The 12,397-nt window shown below is 37.5% G+C and overlaps 1 protein-coding gene across 1 annotated transcript; it reads left to right on the top strand.

Moving 5' to 3' along the window:
- The first annotated feature begins 6,077 nt into the window (after positions 1-6,077).
- On the top strand, positions 6,078-9,311 carry LOC139122635 (retinol dehydrogenase 8-like). Its single transcript, XM_070688212.1, has 4 exons — positions 6,078-6,426; positions 8,142-8,321; positions 8,443-8,536; positions 8,840-9,311. The coding sequence occupies exons 1-4, from the start codon at positions 6,156-6,158 to the stop codon at positions 9,201-9,203; spliced, it is 909 nt and encodes a 302-aa protein (XP_070544313.1). The 5' UTR covers positions 6,078-6,155; the 3' UTR covers positions 9,204-9,311.
- Positions 9,312-12,397: the final 3,086 nt, after the last annotated feature.

Here is a 12,397-nt window from a genome sequence, read left to right as displayed (position 1 = left end):
TAAAATTCTGCATCAAATTTGATGAAACATTGTGAAGATTTTGATCGTCCAGTAATGTAAAGGCAGGCAAAGATCAGTATCAGTAGCAGTAGCAGTATTATGTCAATTAGCTGCTTATTTGCATACTTAACAAATTGTCATAATTAGGCTACTTAAGAAATGGTTCATCGAATTTTACGAAATTTGGTACAAATATGGTGTTTTCAATCAGTTTCGAAAACACAACATACGGTATCTAGGCAACCATAAGAAAAGAAACATATAGACCTGCTCAGCAAAATCCCCACTCTGGAAAACAGTGGTTTAATAACGAGCTTATAGTTGTTACAATTTTTCTGTCTTAACCCCCCCCCCCCAACACACACATATTGTAGACTTCAGAAGCACTCACGCTCGCACACTCATATCACACATCGCACACAAACTTTATCGTTTATGAATTTATCTCTTATATTGGGCGAAATTGTAATGTGACATTAATGTTTGTTTTAAAACCCGAATCTCAGCATACAGAGTGTTTTTGCTGACTGATTGCTTCAATGATTTCGTTATCCAAGGTGTACGTTTGAAATCGGATTTTAGAAGGGATTTGAGTTATCATGGGACTGCTGTACCGGAGCGAGCCTATTCCAGCACTCAATGGAGAAAATAAATCTGTTGTAAGCTTCAGTGACATCCTCCGAGAACTAAACATCAACCCTTTGTTGTTTTGATAGATATTGATCAGGCGAAAAATTTATGCAGCTTCTGTTCAATATTGTTCCTTTCAAGAAATCAAAGTGCTACAAAGACTGGTAAGTAGTCAGAAATAACAGCAGGGATAGTACCTTATACCTGAGGCTAAGCTGAATACGCTGAACAATGGTTGATGTTGGTATAAATGATCAGTCACGGTGATTCGTATAGGAGCCACGAAAAGCTGCTTCATATTTTTCTCACTGTTAAGAATTTGTTAACTCTCAGCATGCAATGACCAATGATTTCAAGGACAGTTAATTTGTAAATATGCAATGTAACAAGCAATCCTTTATATGAATATCCGACACCGAGAAAATTTGACGCCAGTAGTATACTATGAGACTCATTGTAAATTTATTGTCTCATGAAGTTACCCTTGAAAACAGGCACCATTACTTCAACAAAGTAAATGTAGTAAACTTATTCGGAGAAAGAAATACAGCAAAAATAGGCTTCATCTTGGCACAGGGGTTTAATATTTTGAAAAGATTGATATCAATCTTTTAAGACGACAAAGGGAAATGATACGGTAACTTTTCTTAGTATTCTGAACAAACTCGCAAAATATTTCTCTGTTCAGACAAGTATCTTTAGTCCCATGTAAAGCAAATATAAAGCAAATGGTTTATGCCCTAGGTTCTATAACGCCTTCTTTGTTGCTGCAACATTTGATATTATTTCCACTAATTTTTTTCCTTTAGGCTGCGGTCACAAATAATGAGGGGGGGGGGGCTGAAAGAATCGCGATTTAAACGTTGTAGGGTTTTTTTTGAGATCCCCCCTTCAATGCCCTAAAAAATTCGAATCCCCTCTCTATATGATCAAAATTTTTCAGGTCTCCCCAAACTATCACAAGCCCGCAAATTTGTAACGGATGTGCGCGCAGAAAAATAAACACGTATCGCGCAGTCCTGCTCGCAGATGTTCAACACTACCTGTTATTCGCAGTTTTTAAAGTCTTATTCCAAAGGCAAGTTCTGCAAGTGATTCAATTTTAGAAGCATCAGTGAACCTTTTGGATGGATCAATCTAAGCTGACTTGAGTTAATCCAACTCTGGCCAGGTCAATGGCTCCCGCTGAAGAGCACACAAAATGACGATCTACAGGCAACTTGTGAATTCCTGGCTAATTGCCATATTGTGAAAAACTGAGCAAAGTGACCAATCAAAACTTTGTTTCAAAAGTACAAGACATTTATGAATAGATGCTACTCAAAATTGACAATACTGGAAGGTTAAAATATTCCATCAAAAAACTTTTTAATCTCTGAAATGTTGGGTGTCATAATGGCAAATTTGGTTAAAAAATAAATAACTCCATTAAGTCACATATTTTTTCATCTAAACTAATCTTTACTGTCGTAGTAGTAAATGTGACATGGTTGACCTCTGAATTCTACTTGCTAAATGGTCAATCAATAAATACTTGGTAATTGGAGGCACAGTAATGCCTGTAAGGATTATTTTGAAAAATGAATTTATTCAACGGTACAAAATAGCTAAATTGAAGAATCCACATGCTCGTCAGCTAGAGGAATACGTTAGCATAATCAATTTACTGTAATGTTTTTTTCTTCGTTTAAGGATCCCTTTTCTCTGTAAAATATGAATATAATGGCAATAAAATGAGAAAAGATAAAAAAAGGAGAACAGTGGAGAACAATAAAGTGCATTTTACAAAAATGGGGAAAATACGTCGAAAGACGATCGCACTCACAACGGTACGATCTTTAACATTACTTTGAACTGGAATTACTCCAGGACCATACCATTGACTACGATGTAACAGCTACCTTGTATATTAATATCCACTTACCACTATCTTTCTTCACCCTCTGTCACCCTGACACGTAGGGAGCCGTTATTATTTATGGACTGGGGGAATATGAGGGGGCACTCAAAATATCGTAAACTTCAAAAGGGGTTGCTTAAAATGTGGAGAGGAAGAAGGGAGGTTACTCAATTTTTGTGGAAAATAATTGAAATACCTCTGATTGCACCATTGCACACATCAATATATCAAAACTTTCGATGCTAGACGGGGACACCTCCGTCTCGTGCTCCCCCTTCATGTGTTCTAACAGTTTTTCTTAGTAAAATAAAAACAAACTGAAAACACCTCTCAGATTTCTCCAGACTCACCATTGGACACATCAATTTCTCTAAACTTTTCATGCAAGATGGGGGACAGCCTCCTCTGACGTTTTCACCCCTTAGCCTCTGGCGTGTTTTCCCCTGTACTTTCAAATTCTGTCCAGTCAGATATCCTAGAGAAAACTCTGTCATGATACACATCCTAACTAAATAATACTATATGGTTTGATATGGTTATAGTGAGAGATTTTATATCTGTATTTTGTAGTCACTTTGAATTTTATTTTGTTGGTTTCACCTTTTTCAACCGTCCTGAGATAAGCGATGATAATCTAGCAGGGTACATCAGGATTTGAAAGGTCTTTACTATTCCTATATTTGTGTAAATTTTATACATGTATTGGTATTTAACTTTTCTAAGGGGAGTAGGCAAAATCTCTGAGTTAGAGAAGGGTCATTTTATAGTGTCGATTCATTCTCTATTAATCTCCGGTGATACAATAATATGAGTAATTGTCATTTATGTATACGCATCATTTAAAAGAAGAGTGATTAACTGAAAACATGCCACATGCCCTTTCTGGTAAACGAATGGTTTACATGTACATGGTGGCTAGATGGCATCCCCTAAGTTTGCAATATATGTTCTCGCCGGTCGATTGCGTGAAGATATAGTGTTGTGTTCTTTTACTCGTTTACTCTGTCTCGCGTGAATTTAACAACCAGATAACACGTCGTTACGATGGTGTTCCATATATGTTAACGCCCAGTGTGTAGCTATAGGCTTCGAAAGTAAAGATATCAGATCGATTCCCATTCTTAATTCAACTGAAAGTGTTTTGATTTCATAGTTAAGAACTGATTCAATCAGATTTAAGATATTCTATCGGTAAATGCTTCACTTCATGCAGAGAATGATAAAACCATTTAACCCTTTTCCCGTATTTGTTTAATATCTTTTAAGTAACATTGCCTTCAAACTCTCATATGTCGTTTCACGTCTCATGTGTAGCTTAATTACAAATCTGTAAATAACATGTAATACACGATTCACCACTTTCGAGTAACGGACATGTTTACATTGCATTATGGGAAATATAATCGTGGTCATGGGGTCATTCGTGCTAAAACACATGCATGGTCACATGCGTATGTACATAACAACAACGCATGTACTGGGCAGACTTGCACTGCCAATCGCTTGCTTTTTACTATAGCTTATATTTCCGCAAAAAGTGATCTCATAGCAGTTTTTGGTGTATTATTTTATTTATTTATGAATTATTTTATTTATTTATTTATTTTATTTATTATTTCTTTATGCATAACTATTCCTTTCACGACAGTGCATTGATTGTTGACATGATGCACGGCCGATGCGGCCGGTGACATTCGTACCTGTGTAAGCGATTATTATGACATTGTTTGCCAATGGGTCGAGCAGCACACCAAATTATAGCTTGTAAACTGGCGTTCAAATGTCAAACGGTGAAACCATTGAGCAAAATATTGTAAGTTATGAGTCAGTATTACATAGGCCAAAATATAATATGTTTTTCTGACGCGTGATCATTCCTAGTGACTGGCATAATCTACTCTGTTATAAGCCGCACAATATCCAGTTTTTTGCAGCATGTTAATTTGAAAGGGGCACTAGTACTTTGTGACTCATTCGGCAGACTTGTCTTACATTACATCTTGTATTAGGGGTCGGGCAGTCACCGCTGATGTAGATTTTGCCTTCCTAGGAAACGCTTCCCAAATATCATTACGATCATCACCCAGTTCAGTTCGTGACAGCTGCGTCGTCTTTGTCGCATGCAGCACCCAGTATCATGTTAGTCAGCTTGTGATGTGCTCGGCTGCTCTTCATCTCCTGTGGATTTGTCACCCACGGGTTTTCCAGACTCAGAATTTGACATGTTTGTTCTTCTGGACACGATACGAATTTAGGGGCTTCAATCCCTGAAAACATGCGCCGATGCATGGGCGCTGATTGCACGATTGCGTTTCCATCGAGATCGTTCATCACGTGCCTCAATGCCAGAGCCGGAATTTTCCGTAATTCCCTCGTTGATACAGTGTTTCAAATTCTGCTTTCAAACTTTACCGCTATCAAAATATGAACATAGAATTGCAATGGTATCAATGGAGACTGAACCGCAACTATGTCGTTAGTTCTTCTTTACGATGCGTACACTCCACGTCATGAGTCATGTTCGTTACCAAAGCTGAATGACAGGGGATATTTTGTCTTTTCCAATGACGGAGTATTTTAACTAGAAACAATAGCAAATTCACCTAGACAGGCCGCTATAAATTTGCTTCGGTCACCCCAGGCGCCGCCGCAGTCATATACGGTGGATTGTATCATGTGTGTGGAGGTCTTTGGTCGCTGTGTTGTGAGCGCGATTTCCGTGCTGTCAGTAACTTTTTCAGGGCAGACTAGCTCAAAATGTGCAATTTACGCAATTGCGCATACAAGAGAAGACCCTACAAATTCTTTCCCCCAATTTAAGAAGCGTGATTTCGCCATCCGATCATGGTACCCTGGACCTTTGACAGCGACCGATCCGAACACGATGATGCAAACGTTGTACTAGTAGGCACCCGCTATTCGACTCCCGGCTAGCACCTCGTGGTCCCCGAGCTCTACTTACATGTCTACACCCTTGAAAATCGTCACAAACTTAGAAAAAAGTCACCAATTAAACTATTCCCATATTCCGTATTTTTTCTCTGTTGTTATGGTTCACGCTTGTGTTACGTGTAAGTCTGGTATGTTTGTTTCGAATTTCCAGATTTGTGCCGTGAACAAACTTGGTTTTCCCAGGACGTTGATCTTCGTAAAAAATCGGGAAAATATCGTCCTACACATGGCATTTTTAGGTGATACCAGTGGACAGACGGTTATCTTCTATGCCCATGAAAATATGATACTGCAACGCTTTTTTGTTTGAACTGTAAAACCACGATAGGGTAGCTCTCTTGTATTTTGTGGCTATGCAGTCATCGGGCACGATGCATGTGTTTGGCACGAATGACCTCATGACCTCAATTATATTTCCGATAATGCAATGTAAACATGTCCGTTACTCGAAACTGGTGTTTGATGTAATATATCTATTAAAAACAACAAACATAATTAGCTCTATAGAAATGTAACATTTTGCAAAGATAATCGTTAGTCTAGATATTCCTTCAGACCTCTTTGCACATTTTCAATATCACCACCATGAACCAGATGAATTATCCTTGAAGAGAGTTGGCCTTTGCACTGTGGCTTTTGCGAACTGCATGAGTGTCGCTCTACCTATACCAAAATGACACAGCATGCGCAAGTTATTGTTATCACTGGTTGTTCCACTGGTATTGGGCTGGCCTTGGCAGTGATGCTAGCCAAGGACCAACAGAAACGATACAAGGTATACGCAACAATGAGGAATCTATCCAAGCGAAAAGCACTCGATGAGGCAACTCCCGGTGAATTGGATAGCACACTTTTCGTACGTGAACTAGATGTAACCAAAGATGATTCTGTGAACACATTTTTCACTAACCTGCTGAAGGAAACCGGTAGGATCGATGTCTTAGGTGAGTATGTTCACGCCCATTCCTTAGCTTAATAGAGAAGGGACAGAAGAATCAAAGTATGTCAACACCTCGTGATCTGTACAAAAGGCACTCGAATTTTGTCCAACCCTCCACAATTTAGGTCTATTTTCGGGGTTTCATTTGTTACTTTAGGCAATTAAAGGGAGAAAGTCGCTATCTTTTGAACTTTGTGCAATGTTGAGAATACATTAAATACCTATGTATAAGCCATGTCTTTGCTAAATAATGTTGCTCGATTACTGGAAATACATTCAACGATATCTCTACGTACTTTATGCAGTGTTTTGTTTTTGACCTCTAGACGACCTCTTTACGACATGAACTAAGTTCCATTCCAGTGGGTTTACTGAGAGACAAATATTGCCACATTATGAAAGCCGGTGTCATTGTCTATGTGAAAAGTGTCACACAATACAAATTTTGTTACAAATGCCAGCATGACATATGATATACTGTGTAGCAGTTCATATTAAGGTGTGTAATGATTTGACCTGTATCTCAGGCTGGGGTTACTTATTAATACCAGCCTTGCGTCAACCCCTGACCTAAGTTTTTTCTACACTGTGTACGCAAACGGGATTGAAATTGTCCACGGTCGACCGTTTTAAAGACATATTTCGATAAGTGTAAAAACATCAGTAACTTGTCATTTGCAACAGTATTAGTGAAAAAAGGTCAATAGATGGTGACTTTGTCCATTTAACTCTGAAGTACAATTGTATTCATCACATGAGAAAGTATTGTGCGCCATAGTCAGTCGTCCTCTGTCTGATGTCTCTCTTATCCAAGTACTTTTATTAAAAACAGCAGTCTCTATATTTTTTTACCTCACATTAGTAGCTAGGACTTTCTACGTACGGTATATTCTGTCGCCATATTTAGAAAGCGTCAAATAAAAACATAAAATCTGGCAATTCTAAAAACAGGCACAGTTCGTCTTTGTACATCATCACAACTCTTTTGTCATTATTGATGATATAAAAAGTGATTTTCTTTGTCAATGAGACACGTGTCATATTACTGCTATCATACAATTTTGTAAATCTGAAAGAGCATTTTATCAGTGCCAATAAATAGCCGACGGATCAGGTATTGAATGACATTACTGTATTCTATTAAGCCTTCAATTTCTGTCCAACTTTATTTACAATGATAATCCTAATTTATGTTGTTAATGTTACTAATTATCAAAATAATTATGGTGTAAAGGGCTGAGACACTAGAAAGATAATTGATTTCATTTTATGCTGCCAATGTAGTGCTGTACATGTATATGTGTGTTCCTCAGTTGGCATAATGAATCTACGTATTATTAAACTTACCATGAATCAATCACAGTACTGAAACATTATTTTGTGAAATTCAACTAAAAGAAGTGTACAATAATCACACTTGCAACACCCCCAGGAGATTCAAATTGCTCAATTGGCTGTTTACCAGCAACTTCGTGTGATGCTGTGAAAACTACATAAGGTCACTAGTTAGCATAGAGAACGGTATTACATTTCAATAATTGAAAGTAGCATCTGTGGTAACAATGTGTCATGCCAGTAAACTTAAGCCTCGCTTCCACATACATGTAGAACACGACGAAGTTTAGTTTGCTTTACATGTAACTATGATTGCACATAACTTTATTCCGGCTGCTTGTCGTTCAATCTCTTCAAGCACCAGTACTCTTTACCTTCTTGCAGTGAACAACGCAGGAATAGCCTTGTGTGCAGCTTTTGAGTACATTCCTATCGAGACTATCCGACACGTATTGGAAACTAATTTTTATGGACCCGTGCGAACGATACGTGGTGTACTTCCAAAGATGAAGGAGCAAAGATCTGGGAAAATCATCAACATTTCCTCCTTACTCGGCGTATTCGGTAAGTATGTCTTGCTGCAGAGATAGAGAAGTAGCGGTTTCAGTTTAAAACTGACTTCAACATTCATTTTCCTGATGTCTGACGTGATATATAACGTTTTACAGTGTTCCTAATCCAACAGGCGCTCCATTTACGGAAACATACGCTGCATCAAAATTTGCTCTGGAGGGCATGTCTGAATGCTTGGTGTCGACCTTGCGTAAATTTAACATATAGTAAGTGCACCTTTACTAGTTTTTGCTAATTAAAAAAACCGCGAGGAATGTAATCTAGTTCTTTGTCTATCTGTTATGTAGCTGCAGTGGATGGTTTGTTTGCGACCATTGAAAACTCTCGTCAATATTGATAAGCAAAGTCTCTGTAATTAAATTTAATTATCACTTCTAAAAAGACTGGAAGAATGTTACTAAGTATTTCAATCATTGTTAACGCGATGGGAAATTATTCTTCGGATTAGAAAAAATGGATTCTGATTCAATTTCGAATTCATTCATTTGTGAAAACGTATTTCTCAACAGTGTTAGTACAGTTCAGTTTGGGCATGTACAGACAGATGCAATAAAGAACATGGAACTTCTCCATAAGGATATTGACGTGTCCAAAGCGGATGAAACTACATTGAAACTTATCAAAGCAAACGACAGGGCCAGGCAGAAGACGATGACCGGTAACATGTGCCAGACTGCTGATGAAGCAGCGAAGTTTATCATTGGTATTATTCAAGAAGATACTCCAAAGTTCCGATACCAACCATCAAAGGGATCACATGATATGGTAGCTACAAAGTTAAAAGATGCTAGTGGTGAAGAACAAGTACATTCAGCTATCCAGACATACTTCAGAGCAGCAAGAGTATCAAGTTTTGCGTTGTCTAAATTATAGGAATTTTGATCCTAACCTATGGTCAAATTACATGATTTATCTCTTATGGAAAAGTTTACTTTGCCTCTAAACAATAATCAAAAAATAAAAGACTGTTTTATTTATTGATATCTTCCTATCTCTTTGAGTTCATCCCAGGTAGAAATTGATACAGTCCTATATAAATAATTCGTGACAAGTTCAGCATGGCATCAATATCATGTTGCTCCCATTTGTTCTGATCAGATTTTATGTAAAATGATATAACAATTTTTAAAGCCATCAAATACATAGGTTCATGCGAACATATTTGACCAAGAACGTGGCAATTGATGACACAAATTTTGCATATGCCAGTTCCATTATATTGTTTGGACAAGTAAGGACTAAGTCAGCCAAATGAACCTAAATCATAAATTTGAAAGGTCACGTGATGATGTTTTCTATAAACATTTTTTGCAAAATGGGAAGGTCAAACATAAATTAACGCATGCAGGAATCATCATCATTTAAAAAATCTGAATGAGTTCATATCTAAGAACGTTAAAACCAATAATGAAAGCGATCAGAAAAGTTTCGATTTTAAGAAAATTGTTCAGACTCAAAATGATGGGTAAGCTGAAACATGTGCATGTGGAAATTCACCATCATAGAATAAAAGAGCATAAGGTTATACCAAGGAACTTAAATAAAACTTTGAAAGTTATGTGAAGAGTAGTTTTGGTAAAAGAATTTCTAATAGAAAGTAGAATATAGGCCAAAATTATTTTGATATTGATATTTTATCATAATTTCAGCAACATAAGTGCAAGCGTAAAAGCTTTACCATTGTGCTTTAGGGGTAAATGTTTTGACCAAAATAGGAATTTATAACCAATATTTCCATACATAATATGGTATGCATTTTTATATTAAAATATGTGAGTGAAGTCATCTGTAGAAAATTAATGTAAAGACCAAATTTCAGAGCCATCTGATGAACAGTACAATGGAAGTTTATTAAGTTTCCTAAGAAAATTTAGAAAAAATGTAAAATTTACAAATGCACATTTTGGTATCTTAGGGTATAAATACATCAAAAGCTATCTCAAAGAAATTGAAGAAGCACTTCTTGAGTAAAAATATTTGACTGTTTTTACATTTTCTGAGCTGATTTTCATAGTTTTGAGACCAACAAAAAGAAGACCTAATTTCAACCCATGACACAGCTTCACATCAAATATGGAGATGACACATTCAGATTTTTTTTAATTTTATGCAGTGGATGGGTCCCAACATAAACATACCTACACTCACACATGCAGAATAAATATATACTATCCATCGGAGCCTCTTGCTCCCTATGCTGTACATATTCCCATGCATTTAGAAAATGGAAGCTAAAAGCAGTGATGACTAGAGAAGATCGCATTCACTAATAATACTGTAGAATGAGTTACAAATAAGAGGGCACATGCAAATGTTTTCTGAAATCTCGACAAAAATTTAAACTTTCTTTAGCATCTTATCCTCTCCTACAAAGTGTCCTTATCAAATACTGTGGAGCCAAGATTGGTTTTACGTTTTCACCACCATGGAACCCATTCTGTATCGCAGTATTTTTAATCACAGCCCCAATTAATGAACAGGACTCTAAGCTCAAGCTCGGAGGACTTTTAATCAATTAACCAGTAGGGAATGTGTCATCAACAATGATTTGTTTGTCTAAGAATTGCATATTTAAGTCTAGTATCATGTAATATGCCAACTTCGATCCCAGGGCCTAGGAGTGGTACATGTAAAACAGTGTGTATCTTTGCGTCAGAGGCGGAATAAACGATGAGTGTATCTATTTATCCAGGAAATCTTAATCCCGACTGCTATGTTTGTACGCACATAGAGCCAGTCGACGTTAGGGACTCAAAAAACAACACGAGGAACAAACAGGGGTTTTGAACAAAATGTAGCCGGTACTTCACCGATGTCTGTAACTCCATACATGAAATATTCGTAGCTTGACGCACTTTGAACATAGCTCGTAACAAGGGACAATGGAAAGCCCATGGTACTACGTGTGCAACTATAAGAGCCACTCATGTAGTTTGTGAACAGTGAAGATTTTTCCGATCAACAACTTTGACAGATGGTGGACTGACCTTCCTACCGCAATTGTTATCTCCCTCGATTCAGCACAAAATTTTCGTATGGACTGTTGATGCGGTGTTTACAGTTGTTACGTGGTGGTAAATCCTAGTCGTATTTACGACTGCTGCGTGAACAGTCACTGAATAAATTTTGTTCGCATTTACGAGCACTGGATATTTTTACAGTTTTTAATCGAAAACCGTCCGTATACGCGTATGACAGTGACAAAAACAACACAAGGAATCTGGCGTATATTGTTACTGAATTACTTTGACCAAAAAAAATAACCCATATGTCGAACGGTGATCATACAAAACTCTGCAGGTTTCTGGACTAAACGACCCCAAACCGACCGGATCTCAGTCAACTGTGCCTCGGCCGTCCTACTCGATCAGCGTCAACTCAAACTTTCACTCCAGACAACTTTACCCATCAAACTGGGAATATACTAAATTTAACTTGAAAAAAATTCAAACTGTGTATCGTATTGAAAAAATCTTACCGGGGCCACGGAACAAATTAAAAAACCAACAAATTCCAACAGAAACAGTGGAATGATCATTAGTGTGCAAGGTCGCTGTATTATATGTCAGGGTAAAAAAATCCAGTTTTGAAATTTCTGGACGGTACAAAAGGCGGGGCAGAATTAGACAAGATTACGACCAATGTGTTACCGCCGATGGTACATAACTTTCTGTTGATAGCAGGTAGTTCGGTGTCCAGTGAGAACACTATTCCCAATATACCATGGCTGTTGATTTGAGCTGCCTCCGATCGAAAATTTTCTATACAAAGCCATGATATCAATAATTTTGCGAGATTATAAGTACCCGCTGTCTTCTCGCCAAATAGCTGCGATCAAGATCATTATGATAGAAGCAATTGACCGCCGAACACCTGCTTGCTGTTCTTATACACAACGTGTAAAAAATGATTATTCCTGCTGAGAAATACGACAGCAAATATTGCAACGTGAATTTCTTACTATTTTCCTCGCAATGGTTTTACACCTGTGTCTATTTTAACACGGTCACTGGACCATTTCTGACGATTTTTACATACAAAGAATCAGCTCACACTCATCGTGGGAA

The sequence above is a fragment of the Ptychodera flava genome, chromosome 22 (genome assembly GCF_041260155.1).
Source record: "Ptychodera flava strain L36383 chromosome 22, AS_Pfla_20210202, whole genome shotgun sequence".
Classification (NCBI taxonomy): Eukaryota; Metazoa; Hemichordata; class Enteropneusta; family Ptychoderidae; genus Ptychodera; species Ptychodera flava.
This window is presented reverse-complemented; position numbering and strand designations above follow the sequence as displayed.

Coding starts and splice junctions, on each gene's coding strand:
- LOC139122635 (XM_070688212.1), top strand. CDS start 6,156: ATGACACAGCATGCGCAAGTTATTGTTATCACTGGTTGTTCCACTGGT. Junction 6,427..8,141: donor CGGTAGGATCGATGTCTTAG/GTGAGTATGTTC, acceptor ACCTTCTTGCAG/TGAACAACGCAGGAATAGCC. Junction 8,537..8,839: donor TTGCGTAAATTTAACATATA/GTAAGTGCACCT, acceptor ATTTCTCAACAG/TGTTAGTACAGTTCAGTTTG.